The sequence below is a fragment of the Tachypleus tridentatus genome, chromosome 10, assembly GCF_004210375.1.
Source record: "Tachypleus tridentatus isolate NWPU-2018 chromosome 10, ASM421037v1, whole genome shotgun sequence".
NCBI lineage: Eukaryota > Metazoa > Arthropoda > Merostomata > Xiphosura > Limulidae > Tachypleus > Tachypleus tridentatus.
The window spans coordinates 82,031,865-82,058,335 of record NC_134834.1 but is presented as its reverse complement, the minus strand read 5'-3'; the positions used below and the strand labels follow the sequence as shown (position 1 = coordinate 82,058,335).

Below are 26,471 nucleotides of genomic sequence, written 5' to 3'. Positions count from 1 at the left end.
ACCATATCACTATTTTCTTATATACTAGCGACTGAAAGTGCTCGAGAAAAATATGTATATGCCAAAATATGCCAGCAGTAAATGTGGATTCTCCCATCATTGAATTAGATTTCATTTCATTTCATTTCGCAATCAAACAGTAAATAAAATGTCTGCTAAGGTAAGAATGTTCAAAGAATGGTTCTCTCCGAACCACTTATTGCGGTCGTTAAGCGACCAGCAGTACGTTCCGGAACGCTTTAACGTTTTTGAAATATATACGATTCAGCGTTTTTAGTGAGTGCGTGTGTGTCTTTTCTTATAGCAAAGCCACATCGGACTATCTACTGGATCCACCGAGGGGAATCTTACTTTCTAGTACGACTTGCAAAGTTGACATAATCATACTGACCCGTGTAGAAGTTTAGAAGTGAAAGTAAAACCATTTACCAAACGTAGATAACTAACAGACAAATATATATAGAAAAACTAACTACAACACACATACTATGCTTTTTTCTTATTGTTTACCAACCATAGCAAATGGCCAGGTGGTTAGGGCACTCGACTCGTAATCTGCGGCTCGCGGGTTCGAATCCCCGTCACACGAAACATGCTCGCCCTTTCAGCCGGTGGGGGCTTATAATGTAATGGTCAATTCACTATTCGTCGGTAAAAGAATAGCCCAAGAGTTGGCGGTGGATGGTAATGACTAGCTGCCTCCCCTCCGGTCTTACACTGCTAAATTATGGACAGCTAGCGCAGATAGCCCTGGAGTAGCTTTGTGCGAAATTCATACTGTAGCAAATACATTCAGATAGATCTCGCTTTATCAAATAATTGATTATTTAGAAGATACAAAAACGTTTTACGAAAATAAAAGCTAAGCTTTGGCCATTTTTAAATATTCATAAGAAAATACTAATATTTACATGGCATTGGGCACGTTTCGCTATTTACAGATCATTTGTCAATAACGTTCAAGCATTAATAACACTGTTTAAGAAAGACTGAACATCATTATTAATTAATCCAAGAAAAGATAAGTACAACATTTACACGTCTACTTACATGGATACGATTACCCTTGGTGGATAAAGCAGATAACATGATGTGGATTTGTTCTGAGAAAACACACATTATTCTTCATACGGATTAGAAAGAGAAATAATTAGTTAATTATTAGTTTAACAAAATGCCATTAAATCAAATTATATATGCAGCTTCGGTAAAAGTAAGCAAATACATATAAAGTACCAAATATTTAGGTTTCAAACACCATAAAATGCGTACTTAAATAGCTAGTTAACTGTGTTGAACAATTACTGAAAACGTAATGAACGACGTGAGATTTATTCGAATAATTACAGAAAAGAGTTTTGTATGTATATATGCACACACACAACATATAAGGAAGGAATAGTCAACTGTACACTGTCAATACATTCCAAAACTAACTTTTAGTTAAATTAATAAAATGTAAATTAGTTTAACAGGAATGTTTGACCAAGTTAAAAAAAAAAGGTTTCCTTTTTATTCCAAGCACAAAAATGATAGTGCTGCCACCTGTGCTGTTATTGGTTATTTTAAGTATGTGATTAATATATCAGGTCCTTTATCATGCAATTGCAATCGTAATTAATTTATCGCTAATGTTAAAAGCCTCAATATATAAATTAATTGCAAGTTTTGCTTTTTAGAAATAAAGTATCCTAAATTATGAAATCGCGAAGTACTCGTAGGTATGTTAAGAGTGGGGTTAAGTTACACCTCAGAAAGAGAAATAAATTTTCTGTAATGTTTTAAATTTTATTAAAGTCTTTGAACTAGTTATGGCCAGTCCGTTTGAAATATCAATTGTATGACTTCTTCTGTAGATAAAATGTTTTAAGAAATGGAATACTCTCGATAAAATGAATCACATAAATACATTTCACTATTTGTCAAATAAACAAGTACGAACTGTAAACAAAGCGAAGACTTTAAGTTTAAACTGCGAAACAAAGAAAGAGAAAAGTTGGCGTTTAACTTTTGTTTGTTTTAGAATTATCGTGCAAAGATGCACGTGACCATCTGTAATTCTGAACTAATAGACTGGAGGAAAGACATTTGACAGTACAACCACTGTCAGCTCTTGGGTTGTTACTGTCTCGGATTTTACTATTAACAAAAACAAATTCTCACTACTTCATCAGGTCACTATTGTTCCCAGAGACTGTCGTATAGCTGATCTCAAACTTAAATTTTCCACTTCTTTCTTATAATTACAACGCTACAATCAGGGGTTCGATTCCCCTCGGTGGGCTGAGCAGATAGCCCGATGTGGCTTTGCTATAAGAAAACACACACAGACACTCTTTCTCATAAATAACCATATAACGGCAACATGTTTTTAATTCTATTCTTGGTATAATATTAGCAATATCCTGATTTGCATGTTACATTCCTATATTAATTGCTTTTCTTTAAATAATTTATTTTCTTTTAATAATAGTAAAATCCAAGACAATAATAACCACTGTCAGCTCTTGGGTTGTTATTGTCTCGGATTTTACTATTACTCTCATAACGGTCTAAAATGCGAATCGTATTTTATTTACCACGATCCGCGAATCACTAACTTTTGAATTCCTAATCCAGCGTAATGGGTTATTCTTTGTCCCTGTCGTTTAGTAGTTAGCTACAAAACAGCTCGTCCATTAATAGATAAAAAAATCTGTTAACTGACTACACAGATGTATGGATTAATAAATCGATAGAAAAAGAGACAGTAAACTTTATTTCAGCATCATACGTTAGAAATATTCTTAAATTGATAGAATAAATACTCGTGCCAACATTCGTTACTTCCTAAGGTTACAGATAAATAGGAGATCTTAAAAAAAACTTATGTTTTTATGTCTGATTATCGAGCTTGCAAGGACTTGGTAACGACTTCCGTCAGCTACTTGACTCTAAGTAGTCTTACTGACGACTGAGCAATCTTTTTTTTTTTTACCAACCATACATTTCTTTTATCTTTTAAATAACAGCGTTTTGTATATAATTATAAGTTTCTGAAAACCTATTGAGCAATGTCAGTGTTTCGACTTTTGCGTATCTATGGGTACAATAATGTTTTCGGTTTTTATAATTATAATATTTTACTCAACGACATTGTAAGTGCAAGCTGGATAGAATTTTTTTGTTTTTTTCATCGTGCCTTTTGTGAGAACTTTCAAAGAATTTTGTAGCTTTCAAGGGCCCGTCTTGGTGTTAACACCAAGATCAACAAAATGTTATAGATTCACAGTTAATTCAAGCCTCAACGATTCAGAATCTTCATTGAATCCTCGACGATTCAGAATGTGGAAAATCTCTTCAGTAATCCAGTAGAAGCTACAGTTGGGAACCAACAACGCTCTATTTTCTCTTTATTGCGTTAATTGTGCATCTGTCCACAATGAGTTTCTTCGCTGACAGTAAAGCTGCACAAATAGCCCCCGACGCTTGAGAGATTATAAGGCTAAAATTCGAGACTCGATTTAACAATAAACAAGTGGCACTAACTGCTAAATGCAGATTCCTATGAAACAAAGCTAAAAAGTATTTCTGAGTAACCCTTCACGTGCATCCAAAACATACTTTAGTTGATCGTTCTGTTAAAGTTGTGCTATAACATATTTCATGGTGTTATTCATCTTAAGCTTTTAACTTTCAAGTAAAGGTTAAGTAAAAACAACATTAATGTGTGTGTGTGTTTTAATCTGTATAATTACGATTTTATCAGATTTCCAATTCTAGGAATTAATGTATAACAGGGAACATTTTCGTATAATGTTGTTATATTCGTGTGTAAAAATACGATTAAAAAACAAATATGCGAGGGTTTTATTTTCTATATATATATATCAATCCTAATTAATTACACATCATTAGTACTATATAAATCCTAATTAATTACACATCATTAGTATTAAATGACACAAACATTCTTCACTTTTCAATACTGTTCACCTTGAATACAATACATTGCTATACTGTTCACCTTGAATACAATACATTGCTATACTGTTCACCTTGAATACAATACATTGCTATACTGTTCACCTTGAATACAATACATTGCTATACTGTTCACCTTGAATACAATACACTGCTACTGTGCTTTTATAAACTTCATCATATCAGTTCGGTGAAATTCGAGTTGCTATTGCGAATCCAGTTGCTTACAGCTGCTTTTAATACGCTGTTAATCTGGAAGCCTTTTACACAGACTGAAATTGAAAGGACCAAAAATATGGAAACCATAGTATGTCGGGCTAGGAGTGTATGAGGAATGTATTTAGGCTGTCAATTGGCTATAGAAAATTGTTCAAAATTATTGTTATTTGCAGTTCGCTGAACGCTACCTGTTGTGGGAACACATAATATGGATTTACTAGTGGAAGATGGGGTTTGATCAATTAATTGAAACGATTATTCCTTGGATACAAGTTACTCACATCTAGTGTCTTAGAAAGAAAAATCTAGTTGTTGATTTTTTCTTAAATTTTATTTAATCAGCCTTCGCATATAAACTTGCAAACTTGACTCGTGTAGATGACAATCATAGTGATCAAAATTACCTTTCTCTAACTTATTTTCTGGAATGTTCAAAATTCATATTTTCAATTTTGAGTCCGTAACATTTCTCTGGAAACTCCTTATCTTAGGCTAGCTCAATATTCTGATAATGCCATTGGCTGCAATCTCTTGAAAATTTACCTTCCTAGATTCTTAATCAGGTTTCCCACATTTGATTAGCTGAAGCTGAAAAGCATAATTTCTTTTGTTCTTTAGCAGTTGCTTGTTCATCATTGTGTGTTACGAGCTCATACCAGTCTTCAGGGTGTAAAGATCTTAGTTCAGTCCAGATAAAAACCCAAGTGACATTTCTCAACTTTCAACGCTGTTGCCTTTCCGTTTCGCCTTTATGTCTGCGTACATCGAGCGTATTTTAGTACGTTTGTGAGATAAAAGTTGGTGTCACGTTGCTGAATAAAGTATTAAATATGAATCCTCAAATTGTACTAAACAACTACACAGATCTCCACCATAATCAATACACTGGTTTTTAGCTAAGGTTAGTGTTACGTTGCAGAGTTAGACAAAGGAAAGCAACCATGTTGCTGTACTGAGTAACTATTGTATACAATGGTATTCTTCACAAAAAATATAATTATTTCTGTCCTTGCATATGAAATCATGCAAATCTTGAATCATAGTGGCTTCAGCTTTTCTATCAGCACTTCTACACTCTGATTAACAACCTGGTATGTTAATAGCTAGATAAGAGAGAAGGAATACTGACACTCTGTTCACAACTCGGCATGTTAATCACTAGGTTAGAGAAAACAAACACTGACACTTTGTTCACAACCAGGCATGTTAATCACTAGGTAAGAAAGAAGGAACACTGATCATAACCCGAAACTGGTTGTGAACAAAGTGTCAGTGTTTGTTTTCTCTAACCTAGTGATTAACATGCCGAGTTGTGAACAGAGTGTCAGTATTCCTTCTCTCTTATCTAGCTATTAACATGCCGGGTTATAGATCAGAGTGTCAGTGTTTCATTCTCTTTTACTTAGTAATTAACATGCTGGGTGGTTGTTAATCAGAGTGTTAGTGTTTCCTTCTTTTTTTACCTAGTAATTAACATGCCGGATTATAGATCAGAGTGTCAGTATTCCTTCTCTCTTACCTAATGATTAACATGCTGGGTTGTTAATTAGAGTGTCAGTATTCCTTCTCTCTTACCTAATGATTAACATGCTGGGTTGTAGATCAAAGTGTCAGTATTCCTTCTCTCTTACCTAATGATTAACATGCTGGGTTGTAGATCAGAGTGTCAGTATTCCTTCTCTCTTACCTAATGATTAACATGCTGGGTTGTAGATCAGAGTGTCAGTATTCCTTCTCTCTTACCTAATGATTAACATGCTGGGTTGTAGATCAGAGTGTCAGTATTCCTTCTCTCTTACCTAATGATTAACATGCTGGGTTGTAGATCAGAGTGTCAGTATTCCTTCTCTCTTACCTAATGATTAACATGCTGGGTTGTAGATCAGGGTGTCAGTATTCCTTCTCTCTTACCTAATGATTAACATGCTGGGTTGTAGATCAGAGTGTCAGTATTCCTTCTCTCTTACCTAATGATTAACATGCTGGGTTGTAGATCAAAGTGTCAGTATTCCTTCTCTCTTACCTAATGATTAACATGCTGGGTTGTAGATCAGAGTGTCAGTATTCCTTCTCTCTTACCTAATGATTAACATGCTGGGTTGTAGATCAGAGTGTCAGTATTCCTTCTCTCTTACCTAATGATTAACATGCTGGGTTGTAGATCAGAGTGTCAGTATTCCTTCTCTCTTACCTAATGATTAACATGCTGGGTTGTAGATCAGAGTGTCAGTATTCCTTCTCTCTTACCTAATGATTAACATGCTGGGTTGTAGATCAAAGTGTCAGTATTCCTTCTCTCTTACCTAATGATTAACATGCTGGGTTGTAGATCAAAGTGTCAGTATTCCTTCTCTCTTACCTAATGATTAACATGCTGGGTTGTAGATCAGAGTGTCAGTATTCCTTCTCTCTTACCTAATGATTAACATGCTGGGTTGTAGATCAGAGTGTCAGTATTCCTTCTCTCTTACCTAATGATTAACATGCTGGGTTGTAGATCAGAGTGTCAGTATTCCTTCTCTCTTACCTAATGATTAACATGCTGGGTTGTAGATCAGAGTGTCAGTATTCCTTCTCTCTTACCTAATGATTAACATGCTGGGTTGTAGATCAAAGTGTCAGTATTCCTTCTCTCTTACCTAATGATTAACATGCTGGGTTGTAGATCAGAGTGTCAGTATTCCTTCTCTCTTACCTAATGATTAACATGCTGGGTTGTAGATCAGAGTGTCAGTATTCCTTCTCTCTTACCTAATGATTAACATGCTGGGTTGTAGATCAGAGTGTCAGTATTCCTTCTCTCTTACCTAATGATTAACATGCTGGGTTGTAGATCAAAGTGTCAGTATTCCTTCTCTCTTACCTAATGATTAACATGCTGGGTTGTAGATCAAAGTGTCTCCGTCTCTCGTTATCTAAAAGCAAAAAAAAAGTTTCATATTTTGGGTCGTGAATATAAAAGTTACAGTAGAGTAGAGTAACCCAAAAGTTGGTGGTAGATGCTTTTGACTATAGGTGCTTTTCTTCTCGTCTTTCAGTTTTTAAACTAAGGACTTCTAGTCTGAGATAACCATTGTAGGGCCGTGGACAAATATTACAAACCGAAAATCAAGTTAATTTTGTAATCGAAGAAGAAAAGAGGAAGTAAGTTAATAATTATTAATTCTTACCACAATCCTATCTAGTAAATGTCTAAAATAAAATTGATAATAATTATATTTCACCAGTTTAATCTAGTTTACACAAAAACAAATGTTGTTATATATAAATTAACCATGTAAGTAGCACCTCAGTCTGTCGTATGTCATTTGGACTAATGATCAGTGGTGTTAAACAAAAGGCCTTGTCGGCACTGGATATAGGAGATATAATGTGGTTGACATATTGGTTATAATGTTAAGTATTCTTTTTTTCTTTCTGTCTCTTAATTTTTTTACTTTTACGCTTCGGATAAAATTTATCCCGTAATGTTACTGTTAACCATGTTTATAAAAGCAATACAAAGTATTTTACTTTTGAAAGTTTCAATCTTGGATTCTTACCAATATGTAAGAGTTTGATAGAATCACGTGTAGCCTACCGTGTGTTATTAGAAATTAATTATCATACAATTGTAATAGTTTAGAAAAGAAACCACGGTTTATATATTAGAACATCTTCGTTATAAGCAAACCAAAAATGACATGTGTGTAAAATACATTAATTTAGCTTTGAAAACACACACAAAGTTATTCATATATGATGCTAATAATGTGAAATAGATTCACAAACTCAGATACAAAATGTCTCTTAACAGCTGATTTGACATTTATATATTTTACTTAAATAAATTATGATATTTCTTATATTGTCACTGTATAGAAAAAAATGCATAAATAAAACCATTCTCATGAAATAAAACATCTTCAACTCAACAAGGAATAATTTTTTATATTTTATCCAGAGTTATGAATGTTTCAGCAGAATTTCATTTAGTGAATCTTGTCATGCCAACATTTAGTGTAATGAGCTACAAAACACTGGAGATTAGTACTTTTTATCTTCACACTTCGTCCCACAAAACACAATGAAACACAAAAATACAACGTGTAAATCTAGGCTTATGAGGTGTACAAATCCTTATTAATGTTAGACATCAGGATACCAAAACCCGGTCCAACGAGGTGAAAGGTGATTGCTACATTCTTTGAAGTACGTATTATATAGATTACAGCTCTTACATAGAAGATGAATATTACAGATATGTGTTTTACGCAGTGAAAAAGTGCAATATTTATAATGCATGTAACAAATCTATTCTATTCAAATAATGGCGTAAAATAAACCAGGGATTTACGTGTTCTTAACAGTAATAATTGCTTTGATTTGCTTACGTGTTTTTCACTTTCGCTGATGCGTTTTAAATTAGATGGAATATTAAGAACGTGGTTGGTAAGTTCATAGGTTAATGATTTGGTTTCATAGGGAATAAGAATTTGAGGTCTGCTAATGATAGGATTGGTTAATGGGTTGGGCCATTAACAGATGAAGATATGTTCAATGAATTGGTGAGAACGGGTTTCGGGATGATATTTCGACAATGAATGAAAGAGAAGAACATAAGAATTTATAATTTAATTGTTTACTTGTTTATTGCAGTTTGCACAAAACCTGCTTCAGCGTTACATACTCCAACGGTCTATAGTTTTAAAGTACTGTAGAAGGAAAACAGTTATACAACACTACCCACTGTCAGCTCCAGGACTACTTTTTCGGGATTGACAATCACTTTATAATACACCCATAGCTGAAAGGGCGAACATGTTCGGTGAAGAGCGTCCACAGGTTCTAAGTCGAGCGCCCAAATTATCAGGATATACCAGATCCAATAAAGAAAAGTATTCTTGAAGAGTATTCTATCTGTAATAAACCATATTGGTTTAATTAATAACACTATGTAACACAAATTTTGTTCCTGGATAGTATGTGTTATTTCTTAATTGCTTATGTTGTAAAAGTACAGAAACTGTCCATTATTCCCTTCAAATTTTGCTTTGGTGACCTGGATAATGAAATTTAGAAATTAACCTATTTTCTCTGTAAAAACTGGCAAATTTAGACATTTGCATTTACATATGGAGACCCGGCATAGCCAGGTGGGTTAAGGCGTTCGAATCGCAATCTGAGGGCCGTGAGTTCGATTCCCCTTCGCACCAAACATGCTCGCCCTTTCAGCCGTGGGGACAATATAATGTTATGGTCAATCCCACTATTCATTAGTAATAAAGTAGCACAAGAGCTGGCAGTGGGTGGTGATGACTAGCTGCCTTCCCTCTAGTCTTACACTGCTAAATTAGGGACGCTAGTACAGATAGCCCTCGAGTAGCTTTGCGCGAAATTTTAAAAAACAAAAAAAACAATTTGCGCGAAATTCAAAAACAAAACAAACAAACAAATTTACGTAAGACCTGAATAAAACAACATATGAATCAAGATATACATGTATTTATACTAAAGTTATTCCAAAAATGAACAAAAATGTTTAGAAGTGAGTAGTTTTTTGAGATTTGCGACTGTAATGTAAATCACTTTCACGTATCAGCCCCCAAATATAGTCTCCCATCATGTTTTCGTTATGCTCTTGAAAGTCCATTATATCTTGGTGGAAGCGCTTGCCTTGCTCCTCTGAGTATGCTCCCATGTTCTCCTTGAATTTATCAAGATGAGTGTCAAGGATATGGACTTTCAGGGACATCTTGGAGCCTATTTTGCCGTAGTTCTTCACCAGAGCCTCAACCAGTTCCACATAATTTTAGGCCTTGTGATTGCCCAAGAAGCCCCAAACCACTGCGACAAAGCTGCCCCGAACTGTTTTTCCTTCCTACTGAGCTTCTTAGGGAATTCTGTGCACTCCAGGATCTTCTTTATTTGTGGTCGAACGAAGGCACCAGCTTAGAGAAGAAGTCTCGAAGGTACTTGAAGACTGCAGGCTCCTTATCAAGAGCTGTGACAGATTATTTCATAAGACCCAATTATATGTGTAATGGTGGGAACAATACCTTCTGTAGGTCCACTAGTGGCTCACACTTGACATTGTGCCTCCCCGCAGAGAACTCGGTCTGTTGTGGCCAGTGCTTCCTGTTGTAGTGCACTGCGGTGTCCCTGCTGTCCCAAAGGCAAAGAAAACAGGGAAACTTGGTAAAGTCTCCTTGGAGACTCATCAGGAATGCTACCATTTTGAAGTCTCCGATAACCTCCCAGCCATACTTATCATACTTAAAGGCTTCTAGCAAGGTCTTGACGCTGTTGTATTTCTCTTTGAGGTGCATCGAAAATTATTTAAACTTTAAAAGGCCTAAAATTTGCATAATATAAAATCTTACTATTCAAACAAGATTGTCCGTCTTACCTTCTGGAGGTTTGTTTTTCAGTGCTCGCAGGTAAAATGAGGTGCCCAGGGTTTGTCTTGATCTCCGACAGGTATGCCGAAATATGCCTTGTGGGCTTCACACGTTTTAGCAGATGCTGTCACAGAGTACTTTATCGCTCTTGTTTTGATAAATTAGTCCCATACATAGCAGAATGTGTCTGCAAAATGCTTAGAGCTTCTTGATGCCATCTCTGATAAAATAAGATAGGTTTTTTTTGTTCAGTTTGGCAGCTAGAACTAAACTGAAGTGGTGAGTGGCGAACTACTGTTTATATATATATATATATATATTACTATGGAAAGTTCTAGAAATTTCTAAAAGTTCTTGAAAATTCTCGTAAGTTCTATAATATTCTAGAAAGTTCTTGAAAATTCTCTGAGCTACTCAGCACTGGAATGTTCTGGAAAATGGGTAAATTTTAAAATTTCATTACCCAGGTCACAAAATCAAACTTTAAAGAGAAAAATAAGTGTTTTTTTCATTTACTTTAGCCATAAGCAATTGGGAAATAAAACTCTCTGCCCAGGAACAAGAAAATATACAGATTTTGCTACATAATGTAATACAACGTATTAAAGTTATAGATTAGTGATAAAGAATGGATAAGTGATGGGAACTAGCAAGATGTCATTGGAGAGTATAACTAGAAGACGAAATATGTGAATGACTAGTGGATTAAAAAATGGCATCTGATAGATTACTGGGTGACAAAATATAAGTCATATAGTATTCTGAAATATATAATTATTTGCAATAGATGAATAAATATTAACAGATGTAATGATTTTATTATTAAATGTTTTGTAAAGTGGTGTGACAAAGAACAGACGATAAGATATGGTGTATAACCAGTCGGTCAGTAGGGATATTCAACATGATGCGACAGGTGTGTAGGACGTTGGAAGAGGAACATCTATTAACGTTGTAGACATTCGAATAAATATTAGAACTATATGGATGTGTAAAAAATGAAGCTTATTTCCAAACACCTACCTGAATTACTTCATCTATGTACTTAGTTGTCTTAGTTCTTGTGTACCTACCTACTTGTGTAACTTTAGCTATGCACTTAGTTATGTTACTTTGTGTGTATCTATCTACTTACATTATCTTGTACGCTATTCTGAAAGAATTGTTTGCCTTATTTGCGACAAATACATAAATGAAAACCTTCAAACTTTATATTTATAGAAAAACTATAAAAATATACATTAACTTTCACATTCGTCTCATTACTTTTGCACTGTTTCTTTAATATAATAAAATTAGGTTAATTCTTGAAGACGTGTCTGTCCAGTGTGAATATAAAGTCATATAAATAAATGTTCTTCTGTCAGAACACTTCCACTTAATTATTCCTACCAAAATACTCAAGATCATGTTACAATTATCAAACAACACTTTTATAATCATCATTCATGTTTATCATATAAACAAGGTAGGTAGGACGGTTATTTTTCTAATAAAATAACATTGGGAGACGACTTTGTAGAAACCACTGAAAATTTATTACCAAGAAAATAATGAGAGTTTAAGGCACAAATTTCACATTGTCATGTTTTCCTCTGCTTCTCATGTTTCAACAAGTTCACACATTTAAGAGTTGTTAAGTTTTTAATAGGAAATTGGAATGTTTAATTTTTATATTTCTAAATTTTACCTTAATAATTACGCAAATTAAAAAAAAAAACCTTTCAATTGTTATCCAAAGTAACAAAATGTATGCAATAGTAATCAGTATACTTATTATATAATTTCATAAAACTTATGAGTCATGGTAAAAATTTACTTATCTCAATAACAAAACTGAAAATTCTAAATAGAGGTGTTGTATAGCATACTTTACAACATACGTTCAATTAAGAAAAGATGCAATTTTGAAAGTAATGGTATCGTATATGTATATTTCATTATAAACGAAACCCTCAAAGGGTCAACTTCATATCGTATTTAGTATTGCAGAGATGAGCAACAGCAGTCACACTACACTCAAAAACATTCAAAAACAAGTAGCTTAAATACTAGCAAAATATTCCTGTACTTCTGTTCAACTCCGACTGCTATGCAGTTGAATCTCAAAGTAACTTTGACATGAATACCAAAGCCTTGATTCAGTATACGAGTGTTATCCACTGTTAACACAGCACTCACGTAAATAATTTTCTTTACACTGGATATGTAGATAAATGATAGCGAAAGGAAGATGAACCTCAATTATAGCCACTAACACAAAATTTCATTTGCTAATGATAAAAAAACAACTTTATATCGCTTTAGGCTAAGAAAAGTTTTTTTTCGACATATTTACAGCACGAGTCTTTCCTCAAATGTAGCGACAGATTTGTAGACTTACTCTCCAACCCCAATCACCTTCACTTTCTATTGACCATTAACTGCATTTTCCAGTTTCAATCATTCTTCCCGTATCTCTGTTACTCAGTGTATAATTTTTTTCTTAATGTTTTTTGCTCTCCCACTTTATCAGTTCCTTTTCTTTGTTTATTTTCCTTATTTCTAACTCTTTTAATGTCCATCTGTTCTCGCGGTCTTCCATCTTATCCTTTAATCTCTTCTATAATTTGTGGATTTTTTTTTCCAAATACTTTTGCTTCCCCTAAACTTGACATCGATGCTGCTAGTTCTAGCATAATCATTACATTTTTGTGTATGACAGTCTATACAGTTGTAAAAAACATATCTTTGAGACAAATACACAGAAGCTTACGCGGTCGTCTTATTAACTCAGTTTTTGTAGTAAATAAATTCCTACCTTGCGTATTACTGAAGAATCAGTTAATCGTCATATAACATGGAAAAAAGTCATGGGACAATTCCCTGAGTAGAATATTAAACCTACAAAATATAATAGAGATATTTGAAAAATTTGTCATGGATACCTTATATAAATGCTCATGAGTACTTTATACATATTGTCATGGATAACTTTTAGAAATTATCATGAAAATTATAAGCCTACGCATTGATAAAGAACAAAGCTTCCGTTGCAACAAACACTCCAGTGCACGTGCTGGTTAGTAGGCCGTTTTGGTTTTTTTTCCTACCCAAACGTTAAAGGTAGAAAAATCATACACATAACTGTTAATTATAAGAAAATTGACCTTTAAATATTGCATCCAAACTTTGATTGGTTGTGAGCTATACGCACGTGCGTTAAGCCTACATATTCTATCCATGATATAGCATACGCTATAATTACTCCACAAATAAAACCTAGCATACATCGTTCTAGTTAACATAGAGATAAGATTTTCTTTCGACTTACATAAACAAACCGGAAAAACATATACCGGTCACGGGAAATAAATGTTATAAAAATAATCAGAAATCAATACTAATGATATAAAATAAAATGTTAGTTTTTGTGTCTGTCTTTCCTGCCCAAAGGCACACAAAGCGTTATCTGCGCATAACCATACCCAATTTTCAATAGATAGACTAGAAAAGAAGGCAGCATCCGCTGCCGGTTTTTGGATTATTCTAGTCTGATCAAATAGTGGAATTTGATAGTTACTCTTATAACGCACCTACGAACTCAAAATGAGGAGGTGGTTTTGCAACAGTGGAATGCAAGCCAAGAACCCTCAGATTGATATTCCGTGCAAGCTAACCACTGACCAAAAATGACCAAGGTAAAGTCGTCTTCTATATTAAAAGTGCCTCATCAATCCTATTTCAGATATATTAAAAGTGCCTCATCAATCCTATTTCAGATAATTTCAATACAATGTAATCTTGGCAAGCCCCAACATTTATGTGCGTATGTAACTAGTCCATTTTTGACATACTTTTGTTTAAAATAGTTTAAGGAAATATACACGATCTATTTGTATGCTGAGTAATTCACATTTGATTTGTTTATATATAGAAATAGCATATCTAAATTTCATATTAAAAATGTATAAAACTTTTATTATAATATATTTTGATATATTCTTTAATGTACCATCACAAATGGATTATTTTTTTAGTTTTATACGCAAGTTTTCTTTACCATGTTTTTGACTAGATTGTATTTGCGCTGAAAGAGTTACCTAAACATCTTTCTATAATCGCGACAGTTTGGAATGAGATCATGTAACATTCCATACTGAAATCGTTAATAAATGTTAAAGAACGTCACGTTAAAAATATTTAACTCCTGTCAAAGGTTTTTCGATCAGATCAATTACAGAAATGGTCTGACTAGACTCTATGGCTATTTCTGAGCATAGAAGAATAATGAATTGAGCAACGTCACTCTACGATAACCAATGAAATTATTTTGTTGTTTCTCTCTTTCTGTCATTATCCTCTTGATATTCGGCTTCTTTGCTACTTTTCGAATCATTATTGTCAGTGTTTTGAGCTTGAGAGACTATCTTCAAACGTAGAGTAGCTGGACCAGTCAATGTTTTGTTCTGTCTCTCCGAGACAATCTCTCTATCGTTTTCTAATTCGCATGCTGTTGAAACTGAATTCTTTGATGATGAAGTCATTGTTGATAAGGGGGAATCGCCTCCAGAATCTAGCCTTGTTTTCTTCACTGAAGTTTCCGCACACAGACTGTCCCCTCCTGGTGGTAGCTGCAGCTGAGAAGTCGAGTTATTGTCCGTTGAAGATGATGAAGCCGTCTTTCTGTTCAACTGGTTTACTATACTAAAAGTAGATTGTAATGACGTCACGTTCCCTGCTTTTTCAGAAGTGTTTTCCGCTACTTTCCCGGCAAAATTACGAATTTCCGCGAAATATTTCTCATTCTTTTGCTGCACGTTACGTGTTTTGGGGAAATCATCCAGGATTGTTGGACCATCTGATTCATGCTTCTTAAGGTGGCGATCCAGGTTAGTCTGTTGCCCAAAACAACGGTCACATAGCGAACACTTGAATGGCTTTTCTTTATTGTGAATGTTACGGACGTGACGTTGAAGGTTCGAAGAGATGCTAAAAGATCGCTCACAGTAATTGCACTTGTACGGCTGTTCTCCTGTATGAGTACGAAGATGGCGAGTTAGGTTTGCAGATCGAGGAAACAGCTTTCCACAATACTTACAGGTATAACGCTCTTTAACTTTATTGGAATGGGGCTGCAACAGATCTGGAATGGGATTCTCCAGATTTTCCATGTGTGCTCTAACAAATTCGATCGACGAAGGATTGTTGAAGAGTGATCCCAGAAACGGGTGGCGTGGTAGAAAGGAAGAAATCATACTGTTTGGTACGCCTTTGAAGAGCGCATTGTGATGCGCAGTTTGGTACGCAGGATGAATGGCATGTGGGTATGTTACATCTGATAGGGTTGACTGGAGGTCAAGCGTTTCTTCTGAATGAAAGTTTAGAGGTTTGGACTTGTCTACAGATACAAACAGGTGTGGCTTATAAGCTTCACTAGGCATGTCTACAGATCCAAGTAAGTGTTTCTTCCAAGATTCATTAGGCCTATCAAAAGACCGAAATAAGTGTTTCTGCCAAGGCTCATTAGGCCTATCAAAAGACCTAAACAGGCGCGACTTATGGACTTTCCTAAATTTCTCTACAGATCCAAACAACTGCTTCTGATCAGCTTCTCGCTCCACAAACATTAACTTCTTTTTGTATGAAATACGGAGATCAAGAGGTTCGTTGACCGCAGCGTCGTTCTTGAAGTTTGGTCTGTATTCTAGACAGTTCTCGGCTGTCTGCTTGGCTTTGTTTTGCGAAAGATCGAATGGTATGTCCATTCCATTTAAAGGAGGCATTGGTAACATCATTGTATTGCCTATAACAGACATATAAAAGTGAGAGACTGAAACTAATATGATGCTAGTGTAGAAACCCTTTCTCTGTTACGAAACGAGTAGTTTTCTAGAAACTGCGACTTCGTGTGTCAACTAAAGCTTGCCATCCATTCAGCATCCCGAAAAGTTCAACAGTCTGAAACATTCGCCGAATTCAACAGTGTCTGAAGAACGTAACAAAATAAAGGGTGACAGCATGTAACAACCGCAAGACCAAATTATTGCAATAGTTGATGATATCACACTTAGAAAACTGTGTTCGTGTAATTTTCAGATTATTTTTCTTTCTTTTCTCCAATTATTCTGAAATAAAAAAGTAAAGCAATTAGATAAAGTAAATGCTAGCGTAAACATTAACTTCATTTGTACCTACTTTCTATTATTTCAACAAAAGTAGTATCGAGAAATAGGTAGTTTTGAATGTTTGTGAAAGAAAATAAAATAACAAAATATTAGAGACACTCTTGGCCATCTCGCGGCTGTTAATGTATAATACCCAAGTTTAGAAATTCCTTGTCACAGTCTTATTTTTAGAGAATGGAAACTTGTATTGTTCAAGGTCGAAAAATATAAAATAATTCAAAAAATTAAAAGTGAGAAAATTTACTAAATTAATTTGTTTCATGATTCTTAACAATCCACAAAACAAAACGTACATAAAAATACAAGCAACTTTAAGTCGCACTCACAGTTATACATATATATCTTCAGGCTGTTCACTAAACTCAATATTTTAAATTAAAAATTCCAAGAAAACGAAAACATTAGAAAAAAATAGTTTAAAGTGGTTTTAAGATATTTCAGGGAAGCTGGAGACTAAAATGGAGAAAAAATATCGTGTAGATGTGCAATGTGTTAATAACGTATCCCATAAGTTACAGATCTTTGCATATTGTTTATAAAAGTTAAACAGCATATAATGTTGTATTTTATATAGTATTTATAAAATATATTTTAGAAGATTGCATTACTATACCTAAAGTATTTTGTTTCTAATCGACTGAATAATTAAACAAATATCATGAATCATGGGAAACGAACTGTATCTTAGTAATGGTCGATTAACTATAAACTATTCTTAAATGTAGCAGTAACACTACAGGCTTCCGACGCTAGAATCATGTCTCGATACTCACAGTAGGCAGACCACAGATAGCCCAATGTGTGGCTTTGTTCTTAATAAAAAACAACAACAACCAATATATCATGTTATACACACATTTCAGAAACTTATTTCAACTAATACCACTGTGAGATGGTTGATTTGTGAAAAGTTATGCATTTTCATTGCGTTAACTGTATGTAGAAAACAGAATAGTTTCATCTATTTTGAGTGCTCGTCGGTTAATTGCTGTGTCTCAGTTCAGTAAGTCGGTTCCTGATATTGTGATAGGTACTGATCAGTAAGCGAAGTTGTAACGTTAAACTTGCAAATCACAAGAAGTTTTGTATTCATGTAAAGACTTCTGAGCAATACTTGTCTAAAATGAAAGTGAGGTATGATGAAACTGTGGAATGGACGGAACTGCCTGTGGTGGAGACGCAAATGTAGAGGATAACGTTTCGAAAGTCTTCCGCCTTTCGTCTTCAGGTCTATCAAAAAAAGTAAGCTAGTTTGCTATTTCTGAAAACTGTGAACTCAATAGAATGCTAACCAAATTATTCCAAAGAAAAAAACTAGTATACGATAGCGTACAACTTTATAATCCATTTAATAAATAGTTGTATTCTGATATTTTGAGTTGCTCTATTCATATAACATTATAAAGTAGCACATTGCCTTATCGTATCGACCCCAGTATTTCTACACAGAAATAGAAACCAGACCAGAAATGTATTTTTAATGATATGCAAATACCGATTCTTAAGTAAGTATAAAAGAAAGTCTACGCCTCCCTCCATTCCCCTTTAATAATACAACAAAATGAAATTTTGTTGAATGAGATACATAACCTATCAGTAAGGTATCGTAGATCGGCATTTTACAGTAGTTCAGGTTATAGAAGGCTCTTAATCCAAATGAGTGAACGATGCTAATAAAAGTTAATTTTACACATTGTAAACAACTTTCACAGTAAAAACAGTTTAAATACTGCACGAAAATGATTCGCCTTTTTTATTTTTAAAAGCTAATTCTATCCTGCACTGTAAATTGCTTTTGGTGTTGGTTTCAAAACACAGTTTGAAAATCGCACATTTTCTAGGTTTACATTGGTTCACTGTCCATATAGTTTCTACATAGCCTTGGCTAACATTGTGTTATTTCAGGATACTATCATTTGTCTGTGTTTGCTCTGAGTGTGGTCGTTGAACCTTAAAAACAGGGCCTACTCAAAAAAAAAAAAGTACCAAGTTGTATTTGGCATTGTTTAAAACCGGAATTTTGTGCTCTATAACATATGCAAAAATCTTCTCTGTGGAACTATTTTGTATGCAGATTAGCTGAAGACTTTTTTTATTACATATTTCTCCCATCCTCTAAAATATAGAACTAGTTTTGGATATGAGAGGTATGAAAATCATGAATACTATCAAAACTGTAAAACATAAATGTCAGTTTATGGAAACAATGTCTATCTTACTTTTAAAAATCTCTTGAAAAAATTATTGTAACAAAGTTACGAAACCAAAGAAAAGCCAAAGTGCAGAAAACGAATGTTACGAGTAACGTAACTCGTCTTCGTAACTCCATAGGAACCAAAGAGGACAGGTTGCTCAAATAAAGGGAGTAAGTAGGGCAGTGCTGGACTTCTGTAGTCTGGGTTTTAGTTGAAACAACTGAAAAGAAGACTGGTCTTTTGAACATTCGTAGAAAATCTTGGCTTCTTATGTCTTTGTTGTATCACTTGACTGGATTCACTTTGAAACATCTAATCTCTTGGATGCGTTTTGTTAAACAAAATTGCTGTAGCTCATTACAAAAGCGAAATAATCAGAGAAACTTTCTTGTAATGAACCAGGCAGTGGAAACTAGGCTTAAAAGCTATAAATGTTCTTTCAATGGTTGCAATTACTAAAGAAACATAACTTCTGCAATGGTGTTCCATTTCTAAAACCTGAAACTTCCGCTTTTTCTTTAATTGAAATAAACTAAACTAACGCAATGAAGAGGGTTATGTAGTGGCTGAGGGTATACTGAATATACAATTAGTAAGGATATAGTTCTATCGGACACATATTTTGGTGTTATTATTTGTAGTTTAGATTCCCTAGTGATATAATATGGCGACCAAACAACGTACAGAAAGAAAAAAAAACACCTTAGTTGTCTGAACTAAGTACGTAAAATCGAAAATAATTGGATCAATTTGGTATGTCGATGACCTCAAAGATGTCTGGTCAGTACATTTTCGGGGTCAAGCTTTGGAAGTCTATAAACATCCAAAGCCTCATCGGTATTGGGCGCCATCTTCATTTTTGAAATCTGCTCCCCCATTTGTGGCAAACTTTAATAACCTATGTGGAATAGGGTAATTAAGTAGTTTGGATATACATTTTTCCTCAAAAATTGAATTTTGAATCGGACACAGTGATAATAATGTCGGATCTAATGTGTCAAAAATAGCTTAATTTTACAGGCCAGAGGTCTTAACGACAATACTACATATATTTGCTAAAACTTCAGCACTAAGGCAAGCAAACTGCTGTTTCTATCTTTGCAAATACAAATTATATGCGCGCACACGCACACACATATACCAGCAATCAACAAAAATTATATTTAAACTCGTTAATTTGTTTGTTTGTTTTGTTTTTTGAATTTCGCGCAAAGCTACTCAAGGGCTATCTGCACTAGCCGTCCCTAATTTAGCAGTGTAAGACTAGAGGGAAGGCAGGTAGTCATCACTACCCACCGTCAACTCTTGGGCTATTCTTTTACCAACGAATAGTGTGATTTATCGTCACATTATAACGCCCCTACGGCAAGCATGTTTGGTGTGACGAGGATTCGAACCCGCGACCCTCGGATTACGAGTCGACCGCCTTAACCCACCTGGCCATGCCGGGCCTAAACGCGTTAAAGTAAAACCTACTCAAATTTATATTTCGTGTTATGCAACAAAGTTTTCAAATTAAATACATCCTAAACCTCAAGAGAAGGTTCTTTGAACACATGAATTTGTTTGTCTGTAATTAAGAATAAAGCTACACAATGGACTATGATACTGGAGGGGAGTCTTAAACACACGAGAGATGTAAACAACAACGACAAAGAATTGGAGGTGTCCGCCATTACAAAACAAAAATTCTGCGAACAAAAATGACTGACCATCGAATCGAATACCACAAAAGCATCTTTCTTTCTTTCTTTTTTATAAACAGTGAGTTCGTAGCATACTCATCGTTCAACGATCGAAATCTAAAAATTATCTTCACCGCTAGGTGGCTTTTCACACGAGTCTTCCCTTTATGAAGTACCAAGTATATTGTATGTATGTTCAAAACATGAACTTTCTCTTGAGATGTATTCAATTTAAAAATTTTGTTGCATAAAATAAAATATAAAGCTTAGTGAGTTTTATTTTAACGCCTTTATATATAATTATTGCTGGTCACTGGTATACGTGAGCGTGTGTGCGCTCGTGCATATATTTTGAATTAAAAACAAAAGGATCAGCAGTTTGCTTGTCTTGGTGCTGAGGATTTAGGAAACAGATATAGTATGGTCCTTAAAAGCTTAGACCTGTGAAGTAGTTGAATTATATATTTATTATTTGTAATTAATGTTTAAAGTGATAAATTTTGGTTAAGTGAATTTATTTGTTACGTATTGAAATGCTTTAATTTTTTTTTAATACTTGGAATGCCCTCTTACGACTTCTTCAGGCTTTAGAAATTAATTGCTAAAAATATAACAAGTAAAAAGTATACAAAAGCTATATCTAACAAGAAAAACTACATTTACAATATGTATACGATGACTCGTACGCAATCGTCTCATTCAATTCACACTCGCCTATTGCTTGATTTTTAATTACAGGTTACTTTCCAAAATTCATATTCAACGAATGATTGTCTTACTAGCTTTAATTTTCTTTAATTATCTCGCTATATATAAACTATATGATGATCGTATTACTGGAGCTACAAACGTTTTAATCAGTTCTCACCATAAATGCACTCTGAGCAAGAGATATCACATCTAGTACCACTTCGGGCTTTTAAATGTAGGCCTATTTGTATCACCATGAGACAGATACGCAGTAAAAATCGGGTTTTCTTTCGAGGCTACATTTCAAATCCTCATTGTAACCAATAACAGCCTGGAGGCAGCAAAAACAAAACCGTTCTTACCGTCTTAAGCTTACGCATAAAGATAAGTTTGTCTTCGACAGGTGTTTGATATCTATCTAAAACAATCGTTTGTTAGTTTTTGTGTTTTGCTATGACCTATTTTTGTCGACAATAACTATCACATTATGTTCGTTGTCCTTTTTAAAAAATATGAAAACGGTATTTTTTACCTCGAGCCTTCTTTAAATAAAATAAAAATAAATATAATATAAAAACTAATAAAGAATGGAAAGGCTTGGACCGTAAAAAAACGTGATGAAACATTACCTTAGACTCTGGAGATAATTTAAAATTATCTACTTAAATTTTGAACTACATTTGTCGTACGGTCGTTTCAAACCTCTCGTCTGGACTAATAAAATGTTACTACGGGTTCGAATCCCAGTCACACCAAATATGCTCGCCCTATCAGCCGTGGGGGCGTTATAATTTTACGGTCAATCCCACTGTTAGTTGGTAAAAGAGTAGCCCAAGAGTGACGGTGAGTCGTGATGACTAACTGTCGTTCCTGTGGTCTTACACTGCTAAATTAGGGACGGGTAGTGCAGATAGCCCTTGTGCTTTGCGAAATTCAAAACCAAAAACAAATGTTACTAAAATCAATATTACATATTGCTGAAATTCGGTACAATTGTAATAGAGTTAGTTTAAGATGACACCGATAGTTTAGTATCATAATAATACAGAGAGTGATACGATCGATAGAACTTACGCAATAAGTATCAGCAATACTTTATTCGTTAACCAATTTGTATATAGAAATATTACAGAAAGAAAGGCCTCCAGTAGCACAGCAATATGTCTGTGGACTTAGAGTGCTAAAAACCGAGTTTTGATGCCCGTGGTGGGTAGAACATAGCCCATAGTGTAGCTTTGTGCTTAATTCAAAAACAACAGCAACAACAAAAAAGTCAGGTTACAACAATGCTGTTGAATAACAATGTTACAGAAGTAAAAATTAGATTACCGTCGTAGTTAACAACAATACTGTATTTATAAAACATTACGTAGATAATGGATACAATATGGTTATAGGTAACAATATTGTTGTTATAACAGTGTATAAAATGTATAAACAAGATCAGTGTAATATTTTCAACGCAATAAATAGTAATAACTATGTAACAAACACGAAACAATGTACCATAAAATGATCATTTACTAACCAGAAACTGGAGTTAAAATAGAACATATTAATCACATTTTTTCAAACGAAAACATCACGTATCGAACTAAAGATACGTCAGTAAGAAAGGACAGAGCGAGGGGCATTATTTTAATATTAAAGATGTGTGTGTTTATTCAATACGACAGGTCCCCAGCTGGAACAGCGGTACGTTTACGGATTTACAAGGTTAAAATCAGGGGTTCTATTTCCCGCGGTGAATATAACAGACAACCCAATGTGGCTTTGCTATAAGAAAACACACACCCCACACACTTTATACTACAGAATAACTTCCCTCGGACCTGTTATGTAGTGGTAAATAATATAAAATATTTTTAACTTGTGAACTTCACATTCAGTGAAATACACTTTATTATTGATTATTTATTATCCCTATGGTTATCGTGTCATTTTCATTTTGTTTCACACACTTCGTTTTCTGAATACACAGGCATTTAAACAAGAAGAACATTGCTAAAATTATTACACCGATTTTCAAAACACAAGACAATAAAACTTAAGACATGATTTTTAATTTTTTTTTCTCTTAACTACTCATGCTTAGGTTACAAATGCATTACCAAACTGAAAAATTAAACAGAAAAGGAATTGCCATGTAATCAACAATTTTTCTTCTTATGACAATTAGATTATACAGTAAATTGTGAAATGTTATCATTCTGCTAACCTGGTCTTAATCTCAAGCGGTTACAACACAGCATAATTTTTCACTAATAAATGTTTGTGCAATTTAGAGGTTGTTTAGGCCTTTCAAATCAGTTGTCAGTAATTTCTTAGGACTAAATATAACGCTGATGAAATAATGAGCTCTTACCAAATAAATTTAACAATTCTTTATTTAAGAACTTTCGAATCGATTCTCCTCCTGAAGCAATCTTATCCTATATAATCATGTTTGCACTATAAAAAGGATCCAGTAGAACATATTAAACATTTTATTTCAAATGAAAAACATCACACATTGAACTAAAGATACATCAATAAGAAGACAAAACGAAGAGCATATGTATATATTTACGGACTTAAAACGCTAGAAACCGGGGATTCGATTACCCGTGGTGTATAGAGTGCATATAACCAATTACGTAGCTTTGTGCTCAAACAACAACTTATCTAACACGTACTTACCATTTTTTTTCGGTTTTCGTTTCTTTTGTGTATGTGAAATTTAAATAACCACTAGTCTGAATAACAAGATAACTACAGAAAGTTCAAATTTAGTGGTAGTATAACTTTGAGCGACTGCTTGTTTGGTTTTGAATTTCGCGCGAAGCTACACGAGGACTGTCTGCGTTAGACGTCCCTAATTTCGTAGTGTAAAACAAGAGGGAAGGCAGCTAGTCATCACCAACCACTACCAATTCTTGGGCTACTATTTTACCAACGAATAGTGTGATTGACCATCACTTTGTAACGGCCCCACGGCTGAAAGGGCGAACATGTTTGGTGCGACAGGGATTCGAACCCGCGCCCCTCAGATTAGGAGTCGAGTGCCTTAACAATCTGGCCATGCCGGGCCAGGAGCGAGTGTAAACGACTGCATGTAAGAAACGTGCACAACTAACGTGTAACGAAACAAAAGGATATGCCAGAATTATCTGATGTACAGTTGAATTGTTTCTTGTTAATAAGATTAAGTCTTTTCACCCTAATTCAATCGTTCTAATAAGATAATTTATACGACTGTCAAACCTATACTTTGTACCTTGTTTTAAAACTCGTATGAAACTGAATAAATAATTTAAATATATCATATTTCTGTATACGTCCCTCTAGGACGTTAACATTTTATTTGTTGTTGTACTGACGTAATCATGGGTTGAAAATCCATTCATTTTACTGCTTTAATAGGCTTACTGTGTGATTTTGGTCTTCATTTATTTTAAAGTCACCTGAATGAGCTGTACAACTTCTGAAAGAAAATGTTGTGGTTACCCGTATAAGCTTAGGACCTTTCAGATTATCCTGAGGAGTTGTTCTGAGAAGCAGAGTGTGATTCACCTTGATGTGTAACTAGGGGCTGTTACATAACACATCGATGTTTCCCCGCTAGTTACTACGAGATCCTTTAAATTTAAGTCTTTCGAGTTTAGGGTTGTTATTCTTTTTATATTCTATCTTCTTAAAGTTAACCCTAGCGAGTTTATTTTCTTTACTTTCAATAGTTTTTATTATTCTTTCAGTGAATTTTTTGTTATTCTCGTTCATAATATCTTTATTTAGATTTAAGCTCGTATCATACTTTGTTCTTATCGCTCATAAGGTTTTCTTGTCACCGTTAAAGTCATAGTTATCATTCCTGCTAAGATTGTTTTACGTTACTTTAAATTAAATTTTAACTTGTTTCTTCCACGCTGTTTCTCGTTATTTGCGCTGTTCTTTTATTTAACTTTTCCTTATTAATTACATTCTTGATCGTGTTTGCACGTTAATAAAATCTAAAATATTCTTGATAAAACCACCCCCCATTTTTGTGACCTCGGGGTAATTTCACTTAAAAATTGCAATATTAAAATTATGACCCTTTATTTCAATCATTAAAAGAAATCTTAGTTTAAAAGCTTTGATATATATAAGTTGCTTAATTATGTGCCAACTGATAAACAGTAAAATTGTTTTCTTTAAGTGTTAATGTTTTAGGTTGGGTATAACTACCTACAAATCTCTAATGGAATTACAGGCAATGGGCAAGATACACAACTAATTAGATATCATTCAAGCCATACTTACGTTTTTATCATCGGACTTGTATTGAACAGATTCACTTATTCGAATGTAATTACTTAAAGCTGTTAGACCGTGATTGTACATTCATTACAAAGTCCATAGAGTGTAGAACAAGGTATATAGCTCGAGCCATGTGCTTACAAACTATTCGGTAGTTTTCACACGCGCGTTAGGGTTTCTGATCCACTGCTTATTGTGATCTAAACGAATTGCGCGTCAGGCATGCCGCTCTCTTCTCCTTGTGACCTGCTTTTAATGCATGAAATGCAAATACGCTCGACCAACGCCCAATGGTAGCGCCTCGTCACAGGTATTGATCACCACAAACTCCTGACGAAAATTTTATTGTTCCCTCTTCCTCCCCCAGTACCCCCTCCCTCACACCTGTCCCTCAGGCGGTGGTGTGTCAGGATGCAGGATAGATGGGGAGCACGTTCCTGCTTTGAAGGTGGGGTAAACCTGCGCGTGTCGGTAACTATCACGGTCCTAAAATTACGCACAAACGTTGACAATGGAAGTAAAGCAGCCAATAGAAATTGCAGTTTTGTCTGTGTGAGATGACAGTGCTCCAGTTTCAACCAATTACAGTTCCTTTGACATGTTGCACCGTAAGGGGGGAAGTGTCTTCTGATCTTTAACACCAAAGTTACAATAACATCCAATAAAGGTGGTGTATGTTGCGAAAATTACATGTGTTTTGGAGAACTCTTTTGACCTTCAAAACTCTGCTGCCGCCTTATGATTATTCATCTTGTAATGGAAAAGCCCACGAGTCCTGGAATAGGAACAAAAACTAGATCCGCTTCTTGTGATCAGGAAATCCCATAAACGACGTCTTTCTTTTTATACACTAAAGGTTCTTAATGTTAGACATGTGGTGACGTATCCATAACA

The 26,471-nt window shown here is 34.5% G+C and overlaps 1 protein-coding gene across 2 annotated transcripts; it reads right to left on the bottom strand.

Moving 5' to 3' along the window:
- Nucleotides 1-11,119: 11,119 nt before the first annotated feature.
- On the bottom strand, nucleotides 11,120-26,134 carry LOC143229714 (uncharacterized). 2 transcript variants are annotated; one of them, XR_013016020.1, is made up of 3 exons: nucleotides 25,581-26,134; nucleotides 14,305-16,669; nucleotides 11,120-14,270 (listed from the first exon to the last, which is right to left on the bottom strand). XR_013016020.1 is itself a non-coding variant. In XM_076462437.1 (2 exons), exon 2 carries the CDS (start codon nucleotides 16,358-16,360, stop codon nucleotides 14,870-14,872), a length of 1,491 nt encoding a protein of 496 aa, XP_076318552.1. In that variant the 5' UTR covers nucleotides 16,361-16,669; nucleotides 25,581-26,134; the 3' UTR covers nucleotides 11,120-14,869. The 2 variants fall into 2 exon arrangements, 1 of the variants encoding a protein (XP_076318552.1); XM_076462437.1 differs by having other exon boundaries at nucleotides 11,120-16,669.
- Nucleotides 26,135-26,471: the final 337 nt, after the last annotated feature.

Excerpts from the sequence above, each read along its gene's own strand:
- LOC143229714 (XM_076462437.1), bottom strand. The coding sequence starts at position 16,360 with ATGTCTGTTATAGGCAATACAATGATGTTACCAATGCCTCCTTTAAAT.